At 34.6% G+C, this 24,247-nt stretch overlaps 2 protein-coding genes across 4 annotated transcripts in view; one reads left to right on the top strand and one right to left on the bottom strand.

The window, feature by feature from the left end:
* LOC149785136 (potassium voltage-gated channel subfamily A member 1-like) overlaps positions 1-24,247 on the bottom strand; it is a 106,641-nt gene that overhangs the window by 51,532 nt on the left and 30,862 nt on the right. For 2 of the 3 annotated variants that reach the window (XM_089978896.1, XM_089978897.1), the window contains exons 2-3: positions 12,776-13,176; positions 7,502-9,924 (exon numbers count right to left, since the gene is read on the bottom strand). In XM_089978896.1, the coding sequence (XP_089835022.1) occupies positions 8,496-9,924; positions 12,776-13,176 (1,830 nt within the window). In that variant the 3' untranslated portion in view covers positions 7,502-8,495. Of the gene's footprint in view, positions 1-7,501; positions 9,925-12,775; positions 13,177-15,937; positions 16,277-24,247 lie in introns of those variants that run through there. The other variant, XM_089978898.1, reaches the window with a different exon arrangement.
* Positions 11,039-24,247, top strand: part of LOC149785135 (U1 small nuclear ribonucleoprotein 70 kDa-like) — an 86,606-nt gene continuing 73,397 nt past the window's right edge. Inside the window, exons 1-4 of the mRNA XM_089978899.1 lie at positions 11,039-11,365; positions 18,318-18,380; positions 22,453-22,507; positions 23,988-24,052. Coding sequence (XP_089835025.1) covers positions 11,222-11,365; positions 18,318-18,380; positions 22,453-22,507; positions 23,988-24,052 — 327 coding nt within the window. The 5' untranslated portion in view covers positions 11,039-11,221. The remainder of the gene's footprint in view (positions 11,366-18,317; positions 18,381-22,452; positions 22,508-23,987; positions 24,053-24,247) is intronic.

Here is a 24,247-nt window from a genome sequence, read left to right as displayed (position 1 = left end):
GACCAGCTCAATATGAATTAGTTTCATAGATAGCCTAAATGGACTGGAGTATAATGATAAACTAAAACAGTCATGTGAACCACTGTAAAGGTTAATTATAGGTCACTTTGGGAGTGGTTACTGACTTTGAATGTTAAAATGTGCAAAACTGTTATCTGATCAGCCATGATGCTTTAGAATCAAATAACTTGGGAACTTTCTGGTAAGTTGAAAGTTCTTGTCCAGCATTAACTGTCAAAAGTAGCATTTGAAGAATTAAATACACAAGAAGTGTTGAACAGATTCCATGGAATATAGTCCAATTCCTTTAAGATACTGATGCCCACACCAGCCAGGTTGGATTACCCCAGAAATTTTAGATGTCATAAAGAAAAGCGACCTTTTAAAATCTTCAGGAAATCAAGCTGAATATTAAATTTGAGAAGCAAAGTCAATAAAAAAGAATGAACTACAAAGAGTGATAAAAACAAAATTTACCCAAAAGCTATCTGGAGAGTCTTTCACAAAATTTGGTAAAACTGAAATTTTCTCTCTTAATCATGAGGGCATTTTATACTGATTGACCAAGTGATGACATCTTGCTGAGTGTTGTTACAATTTAGGCTCTTTAAAACAGTAACAAGAAAAGAGCAAAGACAACAAGCTTTGTAAAATTTAACAAATAATTTAATTCCCAAGAAAAACAAGGTGAAAGTAAGAAAAAAAACTTACTGTTCTACAAATCAAATCCAAAAATAATCCAAGAATTAAAAAATAGAAGTCCTAGTAATAAAAAGTCCAAATCCTGATCAAATCCAAAAATGGAAGGCGATGATGTATGCTGAGGTCAGCGTCATACTGATGTGTCAATAGTTCTTTGCTGAGTCACAGAAAATAATATTCCAGTGTTTGAATTCTGTGTAAATTTTATAACTGTCTTTGTCCAAAAATTAATTAAGAGCACAAGTATTTCCAGTAAAAAATAATCTCTTGGAACCCAAATAATTTGAAGAAAAATTAAAAGTTTAAGTGTCAATGGTTTAAAGCCAGACTGACTAAATTCTCTATAGAAAACAGTTATACACTAATTTAAGATGCAAAACAGATTCCTGTACAAGGGTCACATGAGCATGTTTCTAAAACAACATAGAAGCTTTTTACATGTGGAAATGATGCCTAACATCACATACTCCCAGTATGTCCTTGACTAAAACCAATGATTTTTACTCTGGAAAAAAAAGAAAGTAGTTTACTTTGACTATTACTGATTTTGATGCAAGGTCAGGAACTATATCAGCATCAGATACAAAGTTTCCATTATTAGTGTTTACAGAAAAAAAGTCAGGTCAAACTGAACTGAATTTGTGAAAAATGAATTCCTGCAAAATGTCAAATAAAGTTAATTAAAAAAATAACATTACAATAGAATGTTATGGGATTTTTAAAAAAAACTAACAAACAATTAAATATAAATTAAATCAAATATACATAACAGTGTACAGCCAGTCTTTGATGACATCTAGCTAGGTGCACAGTCTACTATCAAATGATAGAGTTTGTTGAAAAGAGGCTGTACACTGCATTTCAAAATTTAATTGTTCTTAAATATTCTTTATATATATATATATATATATATATATATATATATATATATATATATATATATATACACACACATATATTCATGTGCTACTGTGATAATAGTTTTGACACAAAATATGTTTTTTAATTATTAAATTCCTCTCTCATTTCCAAAAACATTACATTCCAGACAGCCAAAATTGGACATGCCTGATCTACATAAAAGAAATTAAAATATATAGTTTTTTTTATCATTGCAAAAACATAAAACTATAGATGTTTCGTACAAACTTGTGTATTCTGACTTCTACCTGTAAAATTGTAACCTGTATTCTGATTTCTAACCTGTAAAAACTGTCTTGCTGGATGGACAAAAAATACATTTCTATCACCCCTATGTTACATGTGATGTATCAGTCCCACCAGTTATGTGATGATCAACGTCATGTCCTGTCCTGTCAAAATACTTTCAATAAACTAGTAAGATGTGCATCGCAGAGCCATTTTATCTCTGTTTGAATAAAGAAATCTTATATAATCAACATTTGACAAATTATCAACTTATAGACAAAACATCAATGTCTATCTGCTTTCAACATCAAGTAAAATTTTTGGTTCTATTTTTACTGAAAACCTAAGCAGTTGCACACAACATTCACTTTGCCATATGGTACACTTGATATCCCATTGTGAAAAACCTTCATGGAGACAATCAAGGTTGTTCACAGATGATCAGGATGCTTGCTAAAGATGTCCATAAGGAAGTTATGTGACTGCTATGTGAAATGGTAAGTTATATGATATGTAAAGAAAAAATGAATTCTTTAAGTAGGTAGCAAGTAGACTTAACCAACATTCCCTCTAAGTGAATGGTAGATGTGTGCGCTATGCACGCTGCATTGTACAAAGCATTATGGTGACTTTAGCAAAATCTTTAGATCATCATCGATTACGATATGTGAGGATGTCTGAGCAGTTGCGCGACTGTGCACTCATGCAGCTGAGATGGAACGTTGGATGTAACATAAATTGTTTCCCTGCATGTTTGATTTTCAGGATAACTCAATTCTTTAGTGTTGTCTAATTTACCACAATGTGCTGTATATCAGTAAATATTGTACATGTACATAAATAATTCGTCAAGATTAATTTCCATTACAGAGTTACTTTTCCTAAATAAGCTGTTGTTGTTATTATTATTAGCATTATTATTATTCAAAATATGAAAAACAACTTACTTTTTTCTTTTAAATACTGAAATTCATTCATGACATTTCACAACTGTGTACATGTGAGAGACTTGACTTGCTTTGGAACAGTAAAGTGATCCTGCCACAAAACCATGTACATAACTGATAGATCAATGTTTAATTAATTTATTTTATTATTAGGTTCTGGAGATTCATTTTGAAAATGCACTGCTGTTCAGAAAGAGCCTCCAGCAGTTTTTGGCAGAGATTACCTGTTTGGAACCTTCATGTACCTAAGCATTTCGGAGTCACAAGACACAATGCACTTGTTTTGTGCTTACATAGTCACAACTATATCTGTGACTGGTGCATTGTAGCAGACACAATAGGATTCACAAATAGCAGACACATCAGTACACACACACACACACACACACACACACACACACAACTTCATTCCTTTAACACTCATTTTGGAATGCAGGAATGGTGTTTGATGTTTTGCATCCAAATGATGTACGATATTTGTATACCTAGTTCATATATTTTCCCCTACTCATAACTGGCTATACTGTAATATGTAGCTACATGTACAAGTACTCACTAATAACCTTTAGCAAGTTTCCATCCTCAGATACATGTGTATAAATGTATACTTAGCCCTATGGTAATGCAACAGCAAGCATCAACTAAATTTATGAGGCAGCTCTGGTCCACATGGGGGATGGGGGAGATCCAATTCTGGTCTGTTTTATGTGAGACTCAAAAGAAACAGTACATGTACAGTGCAAAGACTCCCAGGGTCTTCCAGATCAATGCCAAATATATAATTGGCACCATAACAGCTACTTCTAACTTGGAATGCCATGCATCTGTGTACATTTACTGATGATAATAGCCAGTCCAACATTCACACAATGGGACCACCCCATCTCATTACTTCTACACATGTATACATTACTTCCACACACATTCATGTTCAAACACTATGGTTCCCTATTTTCCTTAATATACTTGGCACTAAAGATACACTACTAATCCATTGGGCTGTTGAAACTTGTACCTAGCTGCCACAGGTTCTTATGTTATGACCTGATTTTGAATAGACATGCCTTTTGGGAGTAACATAATTGACAACTCAACCCGATTAACAGCTTCTGTATGTATATATTACTATAGAAAATATAGGGCACATAATAACTGAAATTAAATTCATTGTATCCCAAGAACTACCAAACACATACATCAATTAACACATCTCACTCAAGCCCTAACTGCTGATTCATATGGCCTGCCAAACCATTACTACTGCTGGCATCTCTTCATTTACAGGTGTACTGGAAAACTTGCTGCATATTCAGGCCAAATGACTGCGACCTATTTTGACTTTCATTGTATACCATATATGAGTTCAAAGTTTAAACATTTTTAACCGTTATTCATGACATTTTTTGTTAACATGTACTAAAATTTACATGAATTCATATGGTGTAAATGTCAATAAAAATGATGTACTATGCACTGGGAAATAAAAAAGAATGCTAGTAACATTTAGGAAATCTCTACTAGTGCCTAAAAAGTATTATGATCCACAGCCACCACCACCACAAATCTACTGTTTATACTTAATGAACCTACTCATCAAAGAACACCACATACAACCAGTGTATTTATTGCTGACACTTATGCCCCACTGTGAACTAGTACTAACATTAAAGTGCTTAAAACAACATTTTTTTTAAAAACCCACAAATTTTCAATTTAGGAAAATTTGAATTTATGTATGATATACAAATGCCAGCTGGCTAGGTGACAGATGGCATGCTTGAATATTTGATAAGCTTCCTGTGCACCTGTAAGGTGTCTGCAGATGTTAACATTTGACTGACATGAAGCAAAATGTTTTCTACCAGTAAAAATTATGTCAGTCCATCTCACCTTTGTCTGCGTGGTTTCGAGTCTAGGATTCGGCCAAGGTGGGTATGTGAGAAAGTTTGCCAGTAGCTTCTCGTGGGTCGGTGGTTCTTCCTGGGGTTTTCCTCCACCATTAATACTGGCTGCCATACATAGCTTATCGTGTGCTGAAACATGGTGTTAAACTCCACAGCAACAACAACAACAGTAACACTAGTCTTCTGACTAGCTTGTTACTAATACTATTGTCAATGATATTATGGGTCACATAAATTTCTTATATTGATCAGGCTTTCTTGCTTAATTAAAAAAAAAAACCCCACATTGGATGTGTAGCTTGAATACCAAACCATAACTGTCCAGCTTTTGAAGATAGAATACATCTACATATAAGCAATCAGTTATCCATTAAATAATATGCAAGCATATTTTCATCTGGGCAAGGTCAGTGACACTAAATTTAGACAGAAGGAAAGAAAGAGTGGAGAATAACATTACAGTAGTTGTTCACCCACAAGATAACTTTATAACATAATGCAAATAAATCTAACATCACCCTTATTATCATTAAATAAAATGAATATATTGAGACACTGAGAGAGAAACAGAAGAAAGCTTCCATACATACATGCACCAATATGAATAAAATAGTGTTCAATCAATGCAGAAATAAATCTAAAAAATATTACAAAATTAACTTCAATCACTATCAGAACAATTATTAGAACAAGTATCATTACTTCAAAAGCAAGTCCACTGATTTACTATCATCTATTGTACGATTATCTATTCAGACATTTCATTGTGAGTAATATGCATGTTCTGTCGCTATTGTACTTCTTTGTCAGTCCTTTTATTCACCTATATTTCTTCCTTCCTTATGTTGAACACTTAACTTTTGTCTATAGTGATATTGTTCTGTTCTGCAATTTAGTAATGAGTTATATCCATTATGAGTCATGACCGATATATACTTAAAATTTCGTGTCGAATTCTGTTCAAGTTACTGTACCACCAGCTTGTTTAAACAAGTAATTTTTTTACATCTAAATGCATGTGAATATGTGTTCTTGGGATGTTGTTACAAAGAGTTAGTGATAATTTTGCTACTGTAAATTAAACAAAGCCACTTGGTGGAGACAATTTCAGTTGGCAGCCTTAGAAGTCTCATTTTGAAATATCCCAATCAAAAGTTAGCAAATCTGGGTTGGCAAACTTTCCATCATTCCAGTTCATATCCATGTGTTACAAGATTGGAAGTGTAATTTTACCATTTTCCTTACCAGAAATCATTATATTTCATTCATAATTAGGGGTAAAGTGACTCGACAATACATCGATGCATCAATACTCGTACTGTAACAATACACTTCTCGATACAAGTAGAGGAAAATCTATACAATTGTTAATTTATCGACAAATGGAGTGTTGAGGTGTAAATAATTTGTTCTTTACAAGGTTATCAGTTATTCATGTCCAGTTTAAATTAAAATCTGTGCCAGGACATTGCAACTTATGGAACATGCAACTTGAAGACTGCAACAAATCAGCATTATCCCCATTCTATATATACATACATATGACTCAAACAATATAAGTGAGTCACAGTGCTGAGTTGGTAGAGTGTCCTCATAATTCAAGGGTCACAGTTTTTGAAACCTGCCCTGGTCTGTCCAGGTGGGCTGCTTAAGGAACAATGTTTTGCCTTCATTTCCATGGCATCATACAGCCAATAATGTCTTAAAAGTGATCTTCAATCAACAAAAACATCAAATATATATGGTTCTGTATTATGAAATGACTCCTGTTAAGATGAGTAGTCATGGATTCATTTTCATTATGTAGTATTAAAATTATATATATAATGTACCTCATTATAAGTTGGTACATGATATGGTTCCCACTGACAGTGTTATAATGAGGGAGTGCTGTATTATGTACTTCATTATCAGATGATCTCACTATAAGGTGCTATTATATATGGTTCCCACTGACAATGTTATAATGAGGGAGTGCTATATTATGTACTTTATTATAAGGCAGTCTCACTATAAGGTAGTCTCCACTGGCTCCCATTGAGTGTTACAATGAGGGAGTGATGTATTATGTACTTCATCATAAGGCGATTTCACTATAAGGTGGTAAACCAAGGACATAGTTATAATGAGGATGTACTTTATTATAAGACAGTCTCATTTCATGGCAGTATACTCTATTGCTCCCACGGACAGTGTTATAATGAGTTAGCACTGTGTATGGTAATTTATGCAAAACAAAATCTTTGCAGATTTTTTACAATTATGGACTGGATAAGGAATACAATAATGGATGGACATCACAGTACAATACACCTGATTTCAGGAATGTGTAAACAAATTACTAAAACTTTAAGTGCATCCAAGAAGAGAATGCTAACATTTGGGCCTAAAATATTTGTTCAGTGCACACATATAGCCAGTTTTCTTTTGAAAAGGTAACGCAAACTTACAGAATGTTGACTTGATAGTAGTCTTAATTACAAGTGCTATCTGTTCATGGATGTTTTCAGGCTTCCGAGCAGTCCGCTGACATGGTCAATGTCTCAGATATAATGAGTGCAATAAATTGATTTTGTCAATGTACATAACAATAATTTAAAACTTATTAGTCAGATTCCCTGAAGAGACTGAATTATCACCATTACAATTTTATTATCTGAATAAAAAAAAAGAGTTTACACATAAGAAACTCTTGTTTGGTCCAACGATTTTTGCAAATTGCCATTTTTCCTGCGCTGCATAATGAGCATAATACATCTATTCTATATCAACGTATGACATAAAAGCAACCGTTCTTACCTTGGTATTAGACAGCAGCTTTAGTCTTGGCTCTGGAAAATGTCTGGATAGGCCCTGGAGCTTGGATGTATCTTGAGCCTGGTTTTGTATTTATCAATGTTACTCATATTCAGGCTGGCTTGTGCAAAGTATATCCATTCTTAATGGTGAGATTTCAAAATTTAGAAGTTGGATCATACCTTGCCGTCAAACACAATATTTTTCCTTAAATTTTAGTCATTCTAACTGTACTGTTCAATCAAAAGAAAAAGACCATCCACATCCACCAATCACACTTCTGTTTAAATAATTCATGACAGTTTAAAAATTCACTACCTTGAGTACATGTAGTGGTTTTGGAAATAAGGAAACAATGGCAACTAAACAAATTATTTGGCTACTTGAGGTAGACAGATGTGTATTACGTTTTTTGTTCTGAATATAAAACACAAAATTACTTCAGTATTTCTGACAAACACTGGATTAAGTGGCTTCAGGGTCAAGACTTCATTCCACTACAACAATCTGACTAAAAATATATATGTAGAATTTCCTGGACAAATGACATGTACTATAGAATCCAAAGCTACATCTTTTTCTTCTTTTATCACAGCAGGTATAACTTGGAATATCTCACAGTAGCAATACACATGGATTATTTCTCTTCTCTGAATGTAGAGTCAACACAGACCAGAGGCAGCCTTCCTTATGAACCAAGGGACTTACTATCAGAAAGTAGGAAGTGTGTTGATAAATAAACCAAGTAGTTCATTCATGTCATGTATGCCATTTCCAACCTATGTTTAACTAAAGAAAGATCAATCAATATCAACATGATATGAAGTTTTTCCAACTGTGAAAGTTGATGACTATAAAATAGTGACTCCATCAACAGATCAGTGAAAAACGTATGTGATGGTGATGTAGGATTCATGGCTCATGGGAAAAGTTAGGTTATATCAATTCGTTCTCAAACAAACCAATATCAACTGGAAAGGTCTAATCGGGTATTTCATCATACATCAGTCTCAATACTTAGGTTGTTCATACTGGAGGGATTGTTGCTCTTTGTTGTGTGGTTTTCCTTTACCTTGTCAGCTAAGTTATAACCACTGTCTTCCATTTCCACTATGTTTGAAGCTGTTTCAGATGCTAATGAACCTTTCTTTTGGAAATCAGGATAGGATTGGACATGCTGATATGTTTGTCTGTCATCATTGTCTGTCTCTCTGTGGTAGAAATAATTGAAATTTGAAACGATAACAGGCACTGGAAGGGCTATGGTCAGTACACCAGCAATGGCACACAATGAACCGACTAATTTTCCCCAGACTCCAATTGGACGCATGTCTCCATAGCCTACAGTTGTCATCGTAACCACTGCCCACCAAAATGCATCTGGTATACTCTTGAAATGTGACATTTCTGCATCTGCTTCTGCGAAGTATACAGCACTTGAAAAAAGAATCACACCAATGAAAAGGAAAAAAATAAGCAGCCCAAGCTCTCTCATACTGGCTTTCAGAGTCTGCCCTAAAATTTGCAGCCCTTTAGAATGCCTGGACAGTTTAAAAATTCGAAAGACACGAACCAGTCTGATTACCCTTAAGATGGCCAATGACATAGCCTGATTATTACTTTTACTCTCATCTGCAATCACAGTTCCTAATGTGATGAAATATGGAATGATAGCAACAATATCAATCACATTCATAATATTCTTGAAAAACCCAAGTTTTTCTGGACATGAAGCATACCGAATCATCAGTTCCGATGTGAACCAAATTATACAGCAGGTTTCAATAATAAAAAATGGTTCATTAAACTTTGGTATATCGTCCTCTTCTATATAACCTGTTCCATTTCCAGTTTCATTGATAACTCTGTAGTGCTTGAAATCTGGAAGGGTTTCCAGACAGAAAATGACAATGGACATCAAAATGACAAGCACTGAAATAATTGCTATCAGCCGTGCTGGTGTTGAGCTTTCAGGATACTCAAACAATAGCCAAACTCTCCTCTGAAATTCATTTGTTGGAAGGGGCTTTTCTTCCTCTTTAATAAATCCTTCATCTTCTCTGTACTTTTCAATCGCACTTTCTCCAAGTTCATAAAATTTAATTTCCTCTGAGAAGACATCAAGTGGAACATTGACAGGTCTCCGTAACCTTCCACCACTCTGGTAGTAATACAAAATTGCATCAAAACTTGGTCGATTCCTGTCAAAAAAGTATTCATTTCGAAGTGGGTCATAATACCTGTTTCTTTTTGCAGGATTTCCAAGTAATGTTTCTGGAAATTGGTTGAGAGTTTTCAGCTGTGTTTCAAAGCGAAGTCCACTCACATTTATAACTACACGCTCACAACATCCATAGTCACTTCCCTGTGGGCCCATTCCATCATCTGCGTGAACATGGTCTTCGTCAGCCAGCTTAGGGAACGACCTGGAATTTGGAAGATCTGTGCATAAAATATGCTGATTAACAAAATAACTTGCAGGTCCACCATTTCCCTCAACCCCTGCTATTACCACATCCATAATGATCAGTATATAGTAACGAAGCTGCTAAATTTGGTTTTGGGTTTGACAGCAAGTAATACAGGAAAGTTGCTCCAAGTAGAATTAAACAGGTCACATACATGTACAACAACGAAGCAAGACACACTGGTGGAACACTACAATATATTGGCAGAAAACAAATATTATCACCTCCCAGTTTAAAGTATTTTATGATCTCTTAAAAATAAAAATCCTAATGAAGCCCTTACAATTATTCCGTAAATGTACATGAATCCAAGCCTGCCAAACAGCTGTCCAACGCAGGCTGCAGACAGCATCGTCTTGTTGTAAAGGGTACTATGCTATGCATCAATGACAACTGACACGAATTCACTTACAACAGTCAATTGTCCTCATTAATTAGTTAAAAACTCATCAAATCTATTGAATTTCCATTAACAAACCAAAATATCCGATATATCATACGTGCTTTTCACAGGCAAAATAGATTTGCCACACAAGACCAATACCATTTTTACTATCTAGCGTTTTCTCTATAAGCTGTGAAAATAGCATTTTGCTTAAGGAAAAAAATATTTTGCTACTCCAAGCGATTCATACTTAAAAACAATACTGAATGTATTAAAAACTGCATCCTTATCGGTTTTATGCGTGCACAATCATGCTTAGAAAATAATGAAACAAACCCAAGCTGTGTGCAAACAATACATCCGATATCTATCTGTAGGTCGATACTATCTCGTTGACAAATGTAGGCAGGACTATGCTGTACGTTGGTTAGAACAACCCCTTTATCAGCCAATCAAATAGCTGAGAACATTACACAGTATGATCACGAAATAGCTTGTCATGCTTGATATTTGTGATTACTTAGATGCTTCGATGTGCCTTTAATTATAAAAATTAATTTTAAAGATCAGGTGAAATAAAATTAAAAAATTTGATGCGTAAACAACATTAAATGTCATTTACCGCTCACTTATCGGCTTGATGATTCACTGCGGAATTTATTTTACCCTACGTTATACGATACGTAGTTTACCATTCATAGCATAGACAATACAGTGTGCGAGTATTTTAGGGACAGGGTAAACAACATGTGCCTAACATTCTGAGCTGAGCAGTGGTGAAGACTAGCTTGGGAAGTCGATAGAACAGATTGGTAAGTGGAACAAAAAACGAACTATCAACGAAGAAGGATCAGAAGAACATAACGGGAAATGACACAGTTTCTGCCGCCGAATTTGCTGGCATTATTTGCCGCTAGAGACCCGATACCCTACCTGACTCCTACCGACAAATTGGGCTACGAGAAAAGAAGAGTACCATATTCTGGAGTTGCAAGTTTTTTAAAGGAGTTTGAGGTAAAATATAAACTAATTCTTAAAATTGATGTAGATTTTGTGCATGAATTTAATGATTAATTCTTATAATACAAAGGTGCATTGTGGAAACAAAGATAACCCACTTACAACGTTTCCAAAATGGCGGATATTAGCGTAGCCATTCTCAAGTCTGAATTTTTTTGATCATGTTGATAAAGCGACTATCCGAAAAGCGATTGACTTCATTTCCAGTATACTGCTTGCTTTACACAGTTATCCTTTTGATATTATAAATTCACATCATATATGCTTTATGTCTTTAGAGCATCGTTATAGCTGGCATTGGAGTGCCGACTTCCACGCTGCTATTGATGAATCCTCTTCAGTACCAAGTCATAAATTATTCACATGCTTGTCGCTGTGTTAGCATAATTTGATTGAAAACTTGTGTACTGGTCATAACATAGACATAGATGTCTGTTCACTCATGTGGCTTTCAGAATCAAGGATAGTACTAGTACCCTGAGCATCTCTTTTCAACACCAATCAGTTTCTTCACATTAGCAGTAATGTCTCCAAGAAAGAGAATAATGATATGCATTTAGCAACAACAACAAAAATCAATAATTACTCTCAGTGAAAATTGTACCTTGGGTACTGATAGTTAGATATATTCATTAAAGTTATCAGATCAAGGTTCTCAGTCTTGTGTGAAATAACATCTTTGTAGGAGATGTTTAAATGCAAAGAGACACACTTTTGGATAAATCAGCCTTGTCCAATAAATTCCTTCAAAGGTTAACTGCATATTGATTACCATTCTTTAATGTTAGTGGTCTATAAATAGTGTTTGATTGATGACACTAAAAGATTTTGCACTGTTAAAGTAGCATTGAATGTTTTAGATAAGTTTACAACTAGCGTAAACGTGTACATTTGATTTGTCCAGCTTACATTAGCCATTTAAAAACAATTAAATAAGCATACAAAAAATATATTTGCTTCAGATTTTATGATTTCTTGGGTATTACAGTATGTTTCATATTATATGAAAATCATAATGAGGGAAATATAAAATCATTGTTAGTTCATAATGAATTGCCGCAAGATATTAGATATGCATGTCAAGGAAGACATCATTTCAACCCCAGACAATGACTTTACAGTATGATTTGTTCTCAAGACTTATTTTGGCTTATTAAAGTGATGCAGTTAATGTGGTTCATTTTATGAAAACTTGCATCTCAATGATCTGTCCCTGTCTTATTAGTACTGATACACCTCATTATCATGCTTTAAGATTTATAGTTATTACTTAACATTTGTGAGAGACCATATGTGATTCAGAGAAATTTATGACAGTTTGTGCAAGAAATAAAAGAACAGTAATGAACATTGCAGCTTTTGTTCTGTAATGCACTTTTAAAAAGAAATTAAAATGTTCATTACCTTGGGTTGCGATCACATGACCCCAGTAAAGGTGTTCTAGCTTCATCCCTAATCTCTGGACAATCCTCACATGGCTTATATCCTGTTGCTGATGAAGTTCCCCGTGAATTGTCATTATGATCATGGCCAACTGAATCATATGGGGGTGGATCAGAGGCTGGTGAGGGTAGATCTGTGCATGTTGTTTCCTGGTTGTCGCGTTGATGTTTATTGGATTTTTGTTGCATTTTGAAGATGTTGGGAAGACATGTTGTGGTTTCCTCTTCCCTTGGTTCAGATGTTGAACAGGTGCGTCCACTGGCACTTGTGCCACTACTTGGGGCTGACTTGCTTCGCCTTATTCTTCTGGCTGCCTGGATCCTTTCTAAACGCTGTGACTCTATAGCATCAAGGTCTTTGGGCTAAAAAATGCAATGAACAAGTTAACTTATTGACTTCGTAAAGCACAACTGATTTAGTTTGTTTCTACTTCAGAGTATATCCCGTATTGATTAGATTCTCACTAGAAAAGATCAGGAAGGGATTTCCAGCCCATTCCAATAATGTTGATTGGGTTTTTTCACACAGGCATCACATGTTATGCTTCATTTAGGTGTATTGTCTTGGTTCTAGGGTTACTGTTGGCCATGTGCAGTGAAATGCATTGAAACATTTTATCATAAAGCAGAGATAGTTGATATTTTCTCTGAAATGTACCATTTTTCAAAGTAATTATTTCAGACATTTTCACCACAGAAATGTTATTGCTTTTTTATCATTCTAATTCAGCATAATTAGCCATTTGTATTTTGGATACTGAGCTCTGCAGACTACTACAGAACTTGAATGTTTTTATTGCCAGGTTTGGACATTGATTCCAATATATTTTAATGCCTTGGTGACTTTGGTCATTGCAGGAATGAACAAAGAATTGGACAGGCATACATTAAAGAGACAAATACAGACACTCTCCCATTACAATTTGATAGTCTGGGTCCATAACTACCAAACATTTATAGTGGTATAGTGAGATGAATTGGAAAATATATGAATGAATGTACATGCTTGTGTGTATGTGTATTGTCAACAATACCAGTAAAATAAATACTTTGTTTATATAAATTAGGTTTTATTTTAAGTGTATGGTATTTTTTATATTTTAGTGTGTCTAATAGTAATGTTCTAATAAGCAAATAAAGATATAATACTAAGTTTTGTCTTGTTTTTTCTTAACCAGTACTGTCATACATTTACTAGATAACACCATGTGTCTAACATTAAAAAAGTGATGGCCCATCCACCCCATATAAGTAATGATTAGAAAACAAAATGGGGTGGGGGTAGTGGTGCTTCCAATTCCAATAGGTCCCCATCACTGTCAATAGTAGATTCTGCTGATGGAGATCTGTGTTCTCATGGAAACCTGGTCAATTTCAGTATCAAAAGTTCACATTCAGTAGTGGGGCAGTCCTCGTCAGTGTTTATTTAGTGCCAAAAACTGTCAATAAAGATGCTGTCAGGGTTCTTATGTCCATGCCTGTTAATAACCTGGGTAATACAATGAGCCTACCCTATTTACCAGTGAAAGGTTTCTGCCAATTCTTTTATTGAGCCCCAAGAGTGGTACATTGGCAAGTTACAGATGGTGGTTATTCAGCCTTGCAGCACAGATGACTTCATACATGTATATATTAAGCTAGCTTGCAACCTTGAATATATTTCACAAATTGAAGTGTTATAAAGTTCAAGCTCAGTCATTGGCACAAAGCCTTGAGGCCAAGGAAAGGGTATCAGACATTTATGATGACTGGAAAGGGTATCAGACATTTATGATGACTAGACCACCTTGGCAAGCTTCCTTCAGTCCCTTAAGCAGCATCTCTATGTAAAAGTTGTCATCAGTTCATGTTAAATGTTGAAATAACGTCTTAATCAATATGCTGTTTTTGGAGGCTTTGTTTTTCAGCAAAAAAGATTTCTTATTTTTTTTGCTTGCTGTTTACAAGGTTTTCGGTAGTTGGTTGGGTGGGGTAATTAATAAGTAAAGAATTCCCTTCTCTTCTAGTCCTTTACTCTTAATAAGGAGCCCTGAGTGACCAAGTGGTCTAAAGTGTTATCCCTTACGGATCATTGCCATCTCACCTCTGTCTACATGATTTCGAGTCCCAGGCTCTGCTAACATTGGTACGTGAGAAAGCCTGCCAGTAGCTTCTCGTGGGTCGGTGGCTCTTCCCAGGGTTCTTCCTCCACCAATTATACTGGCCGCCATGTATAGCCTATCTTGTGCTGAAAGATGGCGTTAAACCCTAAAACAACTTAATAATGTCTCACTTGTATAAGTTATCATTTATCAAATATTGTGAATAATCCATGCATTTTTGCTATGATCTCACTTTTTTTTATTAGTTGGGTCTTGGTTATGAAAACCAATGTTGACACAATTTTCACACATCCCTCTCAAAAAAAAGTTTCCTCAACAATTTACATTCTTTTTGAACACCAGAAGCAAATCCAATGGTACTTTTTGTTGGATGTCTCTCTTTGTGCATTGCTTTATTAATGCTATTTCATTTTAAGTATTTTATAAGAACTGTGCAGGGCCTGAAATTTTTTGAGGTTCATGACTGATTTTGTTTTAAAGATCTTTATATAATACCAGCACCTTTAAAATGGTGTGGTTTTTCCCCATACATATTTGTATACAACAGAAACAGCTGTGCCAGTAGCTTCCCATGTGTCTGTGGTGTTTTACTGTGTGTTTCCTTAACCTTTTATACTGACCACCATGTATATCCTATCATGCACTGAAAACGGTGTTAAACCAAAAGCAAAAACAATCTGAGAAAAGATGATATACCCCCTTGATTGGGACTTTATTTTCTTTATGCTGTCCCTAGTATATATTCAGTTAATCATTACATTCAATGCTACGGTACAGACCTCCATGTCCTGGTATAATTATTATGAATTTTAAAAATGTACTTGTGACAGGAGCATTTTCTCTTGAAATAAAGTATTAACATTATCATATACAACAATCTGGCTGCCAAAGAGTTGGTGGTTAATAATAGATCTGCCTAACCTTTGCCACTGTATGTTTTCATGTATAACCAAGTTTCCTGCTCAGAGACTGGAATTAGATATGCATTTCAGAACCTCAATATACATTGTAACAATCCTTACCAAATAGTCCTGCTGGCATCATCCTTGATTCTGATAATCATTTTAAAAATCCACGTCTTTACAAATGTCTGATATTCACTTCAGTGTTCACACTTTTGTGAGGGCACACAGGTCAGGCTGCGTAGGAATACAACTCAGTGCTGCTTACAAAAACAAGAACCTGTTGGTTGGTTCTCATCATTTGGTCTTTATCTTATGAAAAGTGAAGCCCTAAGGAAATTCACTGATGGAAGGGTTGAAACCACATGCAGTATTGTTCATGTGTTGAATGCAACCATATCTCTCTGGTGTAGTGATGTCAGAGCTTGACTGTCTTCTGTTATGTGGTTGGGATGATGTTGCATGCTACTAGATTTTGTTGATAGGTACTACTACCATATGAGTTCAAGTTGTATGTATGTGCGTGTAACAGCTTAGAGTTTTGTGGGATCTTGTGTTTGCAATTATTTTATATGAGCTTCCAAGATTGCATCATTATATAGTCACTACTTTACAAGTATTATGTATGATGACATTTTATTTTTATTTTTTTTATCTTCTTTTTTAAAAGAAAGTTTGGTAATGTAGATTGGGATCTGTACTTGAAACTGCACAGCTGGGGCATTTGTTATTTATAACCAACTCTGTGGAAAGGAAATTCGAACATTTTCATTGTGTTAGCTTATCATTAATTCATTCTTGGCCAGAGTTGTTTTTATATTTATACCTAAAAGCTTACAAATTTATTAAAGTTTACATGTCATCAAGAAGCCAATAATTTTGTACATTGAGAATGTTGAAAAGATCAGGTCTGTCATACCTTAAATTAATTTTTTTCCATGGTTGTTCTTAGAGTCTTTAAAATGAAAATCCGGAGTTCATGAAATTTGTGATTAGCTTACAAATCATTAAACTTGCATTCAGTGTACATTTGAATTCCATTTCGGTCAGATTCTTCCAGATGTGTTTTATCTCTTATTGGATTGGTTTTTTTTCTGTCTCGATTGTCCACCTGTCTTTCCATGAAACGTTACACACACATTCATCAGTGATCTAGTTCAGGGGTGGGCAAAATAGAGACCTGATGCCAGATTTGACCTGGCTTTATGTGTTAATTTACATCATAGGGTGTGGCTTTAAAAAATAAATTACTTATCTGGCCTGAGCCTTGGAGGAAGTTGCCCATGCCTGGTCTAGTTTGTTCTAAACAAAAATGGATCTGCTTGGACATCAATTACATCCACCATGACAACCATCTCAAAATTCTTGTTATAGCTACTCTTATAAATGGATGGTCATATCAACATGGGTTGTTTCACTAAAAGCCCACAGGTGGTGTTCAGCTGCTCCTAAATGAAAATGGTGCCAATCTGATTTCTAAATTGATCACCACTATAACCATCTTTAAAAAACTGATATCAATACTACTACTACATGGGTGGTCACATCAAAGAACATATTTAATGATTATATAGTTTTATGGCTAATGAGAGACCACATATTTTTGGGAGAGGGGTTGTGTGTCAAGACAGGTTCTGCTGTTTTGATATGGGTTTTTCACCAGAAGGCTTCTTTTAGTGTCTAATTGCTCTTAAGCAAAATTTGACCTCAGCTGACAGCTGATATAACCAGCACACAGTGACAATCTCAAAAATCCAATTTTCACTATTCCTGAATGTCTGGTCATATCAGCATGAGGTTTTCACTAAAAGATTTCTAGTGATTTCTAGTGGAACTTAAAATGGTGATGATCTGGCTACCACAACAGCCATCTTGAAACTCTTTATTCCTACTCATTGGTCAGTGGTATCTTGAAATTTTTTTTATGTATTCTACTCACAAATGCATGATATATCAGTATGGGCTTTTCACCAGCAGACTTCCTGTGATATCTAGTTGGTCCTAAATGAAACAATGGTCTGATAACCCATATAGCTGCCACATTGGGTGTGTTAACAATCTTGTCACTACACCCCCTGATTTGGTGATCATTATGATATCTGGTTTCACTAAAACTCTTATAATGTTTTATTTTTACTTTAATGATAATGGTGCCAAACTGACTTCCAATGAGTATATGTGTACCAACCACATTAGCTAAGTTAAAAAGAATTGATCACAAAAGATCAGGGATGGTTTTAACACTGGATAGTTGAAAAGAAGAAATGATCAGTATCAGTCTCTTTTGAAAAAATGTTGGCTTCTATGATATTGGAGTATAGTCTTTGGTGGGGGGGGAGGAAAAGGTTCTGCATTTAAATCAGATAAATAATTTTTAAAAGACGTTTATGAATTCATTGCTTATTGTATCAGATTTTGTGTACTCAAATAAATCTATTTCATTGTAAATGGCAGTAAAAAAATTAAAATATGCATATTGAAACATTTATTTCTTTTTCAGGATCCTAAGGACACTCCTCCACCAACACGTGTAGAAACCAAGGATGAGAGGAAAGAAAGGAAGGTTAGATACATTAAAACTCCCACATAACCAGCAGGTTTTATTTGGGGGCTTGTTCATTTGTCAATTTTAAGTTTATTTGATCAAGGTGCTAGTGACTTTTTCTAGTACCACTGTCACAAAGCATCATATACACAAAAAAACCCCTAACAAACATGTTTTAAAAATCCCCCATTCTGAGACAAGTTGCATCACTATTGATCCCAGTTGTTCCTAATTTACAGTCATTTTAATTTAGTTCTTTATTCATTTAAATGGCAACTTTCGAGTGGGACAGGAACATTTAATGATTAAAACTGAACCCTGGCCTGGTGTTACCAGGTCTTCCTGTGTATTGAATCTGAGCCTCGATATTTGATGAAAAGATTGAACTCTGTTTACTGATGAATTTCACCTTAGGAATTTAGTACTGACAGTCTGCCATAAAGAGTCACAATGATATTACTTTAGGAATTTAGTACTGACAGTCTGTCATTAAGAGTCACAATGATATTACTTTAGGAATTTAGTACTGACAGTCTGTCATTAAGAGTCACAATGATATTACTTTAGGAATTTAGTACTGACAGTCTGTCATTAAGAGTCACAATGATATTACTTTAGGAATTTAGTACTGACAGTCTGTCATTAAGAGTCACAATGATATTACTTTAGGAATTTAGTACTGACAGTCTGTCATTAAGAGTCACAATGATATTACTTTAGGAATTTAGTACTGACAGTCTGTCATTAAGAGTCACAATGCTGTTACTTTAGGAATTTAGTACTGACAGTCTGCCATCAAGAGTCACAATGATATTGATATTGCAGTTATGTAAAAGAGGAAGTCAGTCTGATTTGCACACATTTCTGATAGTCATTCACCTCATAATGGGTCACAGAAACCCGTTTCCAGATTCATAATACATGTTAACGGTAGTTTGTGACTTTTTTAAAATGGCACATGGCATTGTTTGATGGGATGCCAAATAGCAGTATTGTTGATATGTTTTCTCTCCAATTTTTATTTATAATATGATGAAAACATAGGGATGACTGTTTGTTGAGAACAACTTGTGCAGACCTCACATGAGGTCCCATCTTAGAAGAAGATAAAGTTACATATCAGTTTTGGCACTTTCACTATAAAAAAAAACATGGTATATAATCCATGCCAAACACACGTTATTTGGAATAAATTGATATAAAATGCAATTTTTAATGATATGATTGCACTTGGAAAGATAATGTAACAAAAATTTGATCAGTGGTGCAATGCAAGAGGAAGAAAGATTGCCTTAATTTACCTAAATATCCAGATATTAACAAATACATTTTCTGTTTATGGTCAGTGTGTTGATATACATACATACATAAGGAAACTTGAAACTGCACGGTATTACCAATTTCTTTATCAAGCAGTTCACTAAAATTCTTTTTACTGTATTATGGTCAATTTTTGACAGTAAACTAGAGGTTAGAATAAAAGTATGGTGTAGATTAAAAACATTTATAGATGGATGTATGAGGTATATGGTGTAGATTGAAAACATTTATAGATGGATGTATGAGGTGAAGCCCTACCTTTTCATCACAAAGATCCATTTTAAATGAATGTTAATTGATTACAATGTTGTCACATGTTAGTGCTCTTCTTGGTAAGTTACAGTATTTTGTTTGGGAAATACTTCATGTCAATACGTGTATGATTACTCTGAATGTTTCATTGTTGAAATTTTTTATTCTCCTTTGAATATTTACAATAACAAATATACACAGGTGATGGCTTGTATTAGAAAGTTTGCAGGTAAACCACTTACACAGACATGTACCTGTTTATCATAAGGACAAGTTTCTTCTAGCTGGGTATACTTAGTTATATACTGTTGACTTAATTGACCGTAACATATCCAGTACCCTTTATTGGCAACGAAAGCAATTATGTTATCATTTAATAGGCTATTGAAATATCAGGACAATGACTTTGAATGTGCACAGTGATTTTCATGTGAACTATTGATTGTAAAACTTGAGGCTCTCACATTACATGCAAGGACACAGCATGGCCGAGTGGTTTAACACATTAACCCCTAGTGACGAGTTAACGTGGCAGGAGGTAGTAGCCTACTGCTGAGCAATGTAGCATCATGGTCATGCATGATACACTAAAGTGGGTAGTATTATAGAAAGGTAGACAGATGTAGCTCTACAATGATACCAAATAATCTGGAATATCTAGTTGTACTACAAAATACAGATTAAAAAACCTCATTTTTTTAACCAGACTTTTTCTACCCAAAATTCACCCATGCTCGGAACCCAATTTTGTGTTCGGATTTTAGACTTTTTGGTCTCAGATCTAATGCAAACCGGTATGAACTGCAAACAGACAGATGAGCCTTTGCAAAAAGTAGGATAAGATGGGCATTTGGAATAAAGTGTGGTCTCCATACAAAAATAATGGCTCCGTTTAGCAAAAAATAAATAACAAGAACTCCAACTTTTACCCTTCTGCTCATGCGTGCCAAATAGCAAATGAAAATCAATGTTTCTAATACAACTAGGCAGTATGTTATTGAAAGATCACCTGGGATTTGGTGTTTTTGGATCTATTCAGAAATAGCTTTCAGAATGTGTTTCCTACTCGATTTTCTAGCGAAAATGACAAACCTCCAGGAGTTAATGTGTTAAAGTGCCTTTATCAATCACTGCCATGTTATCTCGGCTCATATGGGTTCAAGTCTCAGTCTTGGCTAATGTTCGGAAGATGAGAAAGCTTATCAGTAGCTTTGGTGTTTTTGACCAGGGATTTGAAGGGTTCCTACTCCTGCCAGTTATACTTACCTTTATGTATATGGCTTGTCATGCACTGAAAAAAACCCAAAGCAGCATCATGTGCAACTAGTCAGGCTTACAGCCTTTAAGTGACCTAATGTTACAGATCCTGGAAAATGCAGACATAGAAACAGATAGAAAATTTATCAGCAGTAAGATTGAACACAGTTGGGTTGTTTTATTATTAAAAACTATCAACTAATAATCCAAAAGTAAAGACTATTTACCACTGAAGTTGATGCCAGGCACTGGAAAATGTACCTTATTTTTGAGAATTTCACAACATATATTAAGAGAGAAACTCCAATTCATGTACATTAGTAGGGGTATCCGAAAGTAGAGCAGTATGAGCAGTGAGGGGATTTAATGTAGTCTTATCCACAGTTCCATTGATTTTAATAAATATCTAGCACCTGTCATTATCAAATCCCCGGACATGCAGTACACACTGATGACTTCTGCATAAATTGAACTTGGAAACTTGGATACTTCATCATATAAAATCTATCACAGATCAGGCGGTGTCCTAGTGGTTAGAGCATCCGCCTCGGATGCGGGAGGTCGTGGGTTCGATCCCCAGCCAAGTCATACTGCAGACATCGAAGCGATATGACTGATTTTTTTAAAAAGATATGTTAAAAATCCAAATCACACTCACACACACAGATTAAGTGCATTATTTTATAGATCTGTGGGCCTCTTAATTGTCCCATCTTACGGATGCTTTCACAAATTGCGACTCTTTTCATTTATTTTATTTATTCTCATGACGTTGAATTTTGCCATTTCAAAAAAGTTGTGAAGAAATTCATAAAAATAAACCATACAGCCTTAGGTACAAATGTATTCTTCTACCGCTTGGTTAATTGCATTTTTGGGGAAAATAATGGAGGATTTTGTGAACAGTGCACACTGTAATTGGAAAAATTCAAACTTGCACAAACATCTGAAACTTGTTCTGAAGCATGTAGCATAGTTTAGATTTGTTGAATGTGCCATCATAAACATAAACTGTTCCTTATGGCATAAGCCTTACCTTCACCAATTTGCTTAATTATACAATCAAAAAAATGTTTTGGTCAGTGACTATACATAAAATATCATAATCCGCATGGAAAATACCTTATACACTGTTATCACTAGAAAAAAATACCACTAACAATTTGCAAACATTTAGATGTTTTAGAAAGAGTCAATAGCCTTTGAAATATAAATGATTTTATTAATAATTTGCTAAAGTTGGTTCACGTTTCAATTTCAGAGGAAAGAGAGAGCAGAACAAATTGCATACAAGCTGGAACAGGATCTGGCTTTATGTAAGTTTTGTCCTTCACCAGATACTTGTGTTCAACCCCTGTCAGTTTTTTATTCTTTTGACAGTCAGGTATTTAATTCCTGTACAAATTCATTGGAAATTATCTGATTTGTAGTGGAAATAACCATACATACTCACTTACAAGATGAGACTGACCTCAAACAACAAAGATCCTGATCTGCCATAGCATACTTTCTTGGAATGATGCAAATGAATTTTTAAACATTTATTCAGTTAATTTATAAGCACTTAGTGAGAAGGTATAATTTTCTATCCAATGTCCCTTGCTCAGGGATAAATAATCTAAAATCAGCAAGAGAAAGTGCACACCATCCTGTACATTTTTAGTTACTTCTGATTGCTTGGACACTGATATGAACATCGTTTCTTGGCTTTGTGTTGTTTACATGGGTTTTTTCTCATTTACTCTCTTTTAGATGTCATTATGCCCTTTGTGAAGGAAAATATCTTTGCATGGGAAACTTGTCATATTGATGACTACTTGAAAGAGACTCATCTGTAATTTCCCATGTTGTGTTGGGTTTCCAATAAGAGTTTCTTTGTTGTGAACATGAGTAATTGTTTTGCTTTTCCAATACGAGTTCCTCTAATATGTTTCTTTTCCAACACTAGTTCTTCTGCTTAAGGCCATGTGGAGCAAATCAGTATGACCATTGCATCTTTCACCGAGTTTTACCTACTGTAATTTTATTTTATTAATTATATTTTCAGGTGTGCAAATAATAATGAAAAATGTAAAATAAAAGATTTGTTATTCTAAAATTTCAATAAAGCCAATACTTCTTGTTGCAAAAACTTAAGGACAAAAGATTGTGTGTATGATTGGTGGTATACAGAAGGTTAAAGTTATGAAAAAATTGCATTGAGCACAGTGACTATTTTGAAGATATCCTGCATTAATCTGACTTGGGTACTTTGTGTGGAAAAAGTTGCAGCTGAATTGATTGATCGGCATCTAATACTCCTTGCCTTCATTTATATTGTATGAGTTAAGGAGAGAGTTGTGATAGGAGTTGGTTATAAAATGAAATAAATTTGCATAATTGATCAGTACATGCAATGCATGATCAATAAATGTAATGTCTCATTAGAACGTAATGTTAAACTGAACTTGTAGAAAAATGCAAAGTTAAACAAATTAACAACCAATTGTGGAGAGGTAGCTATAATTTTTCAAGGAGAAATTCAAAAGAGCATTCTAAGTCAATCTGTGGTGATAATAAGCCATTGGAATCATAACGTTGGGACTAGATTGAGAGCAGGAAGTGGATATCAATTTAAATTTTGTCACAAGGAAGCAAATAATCACCAAGTTGTATGACAAAGCTAGTAATATTTTGTAATTGCTTTTAAATTGGGTGCAGATAGATTTTGTGATGAAATTTACATTTTTAAAATGAATACAGGAAAGACATAACATCATCTGATTCTCATGACTAATTGACCATTTTGCATTTTAGGGGATCCAGCTGGTACTATTGGTAGCTCAACAGATCCCTACAAATCACTTTTCATTGCAAGAATTGTAAGTATCTACAGTACTAGGCATTAATATATGTTTGGCTTATATTCATTGCATAGGTAAGTGCTTATTTCATTATGCAAGTTGCAGCATTCCAGCCCGCTTTCACAAAGCTTTCCCTTGATTTATATGGACATAATTACACCCCCTATCTCAGTCTAATTTAAGTTTTAATATACTATTTTAAGCACAAATTTT

Source organism: Sinohyriopsis cumingii, chromosome 13, assembly GCF_028554795.1.
Source record: "Sinohyriopsis cumingii isolate HCF-2022 chromosome 13, ASM2855479v2, whole genome shotgun sequence".
Classification (NCBI taxonomy): domain Eukaryota; kingdom Metazoa; phylum Mollusca; class Bivalvia; order Unionida; family Unionidae; genus Sinohyriopsis; species Sinohyriopsis cumingii.
The sequence above is the reverse complement of the archived record's forward strand: the minus strand, read 5'-3'. Positions and strand labels throughout refer to the sequence as shown.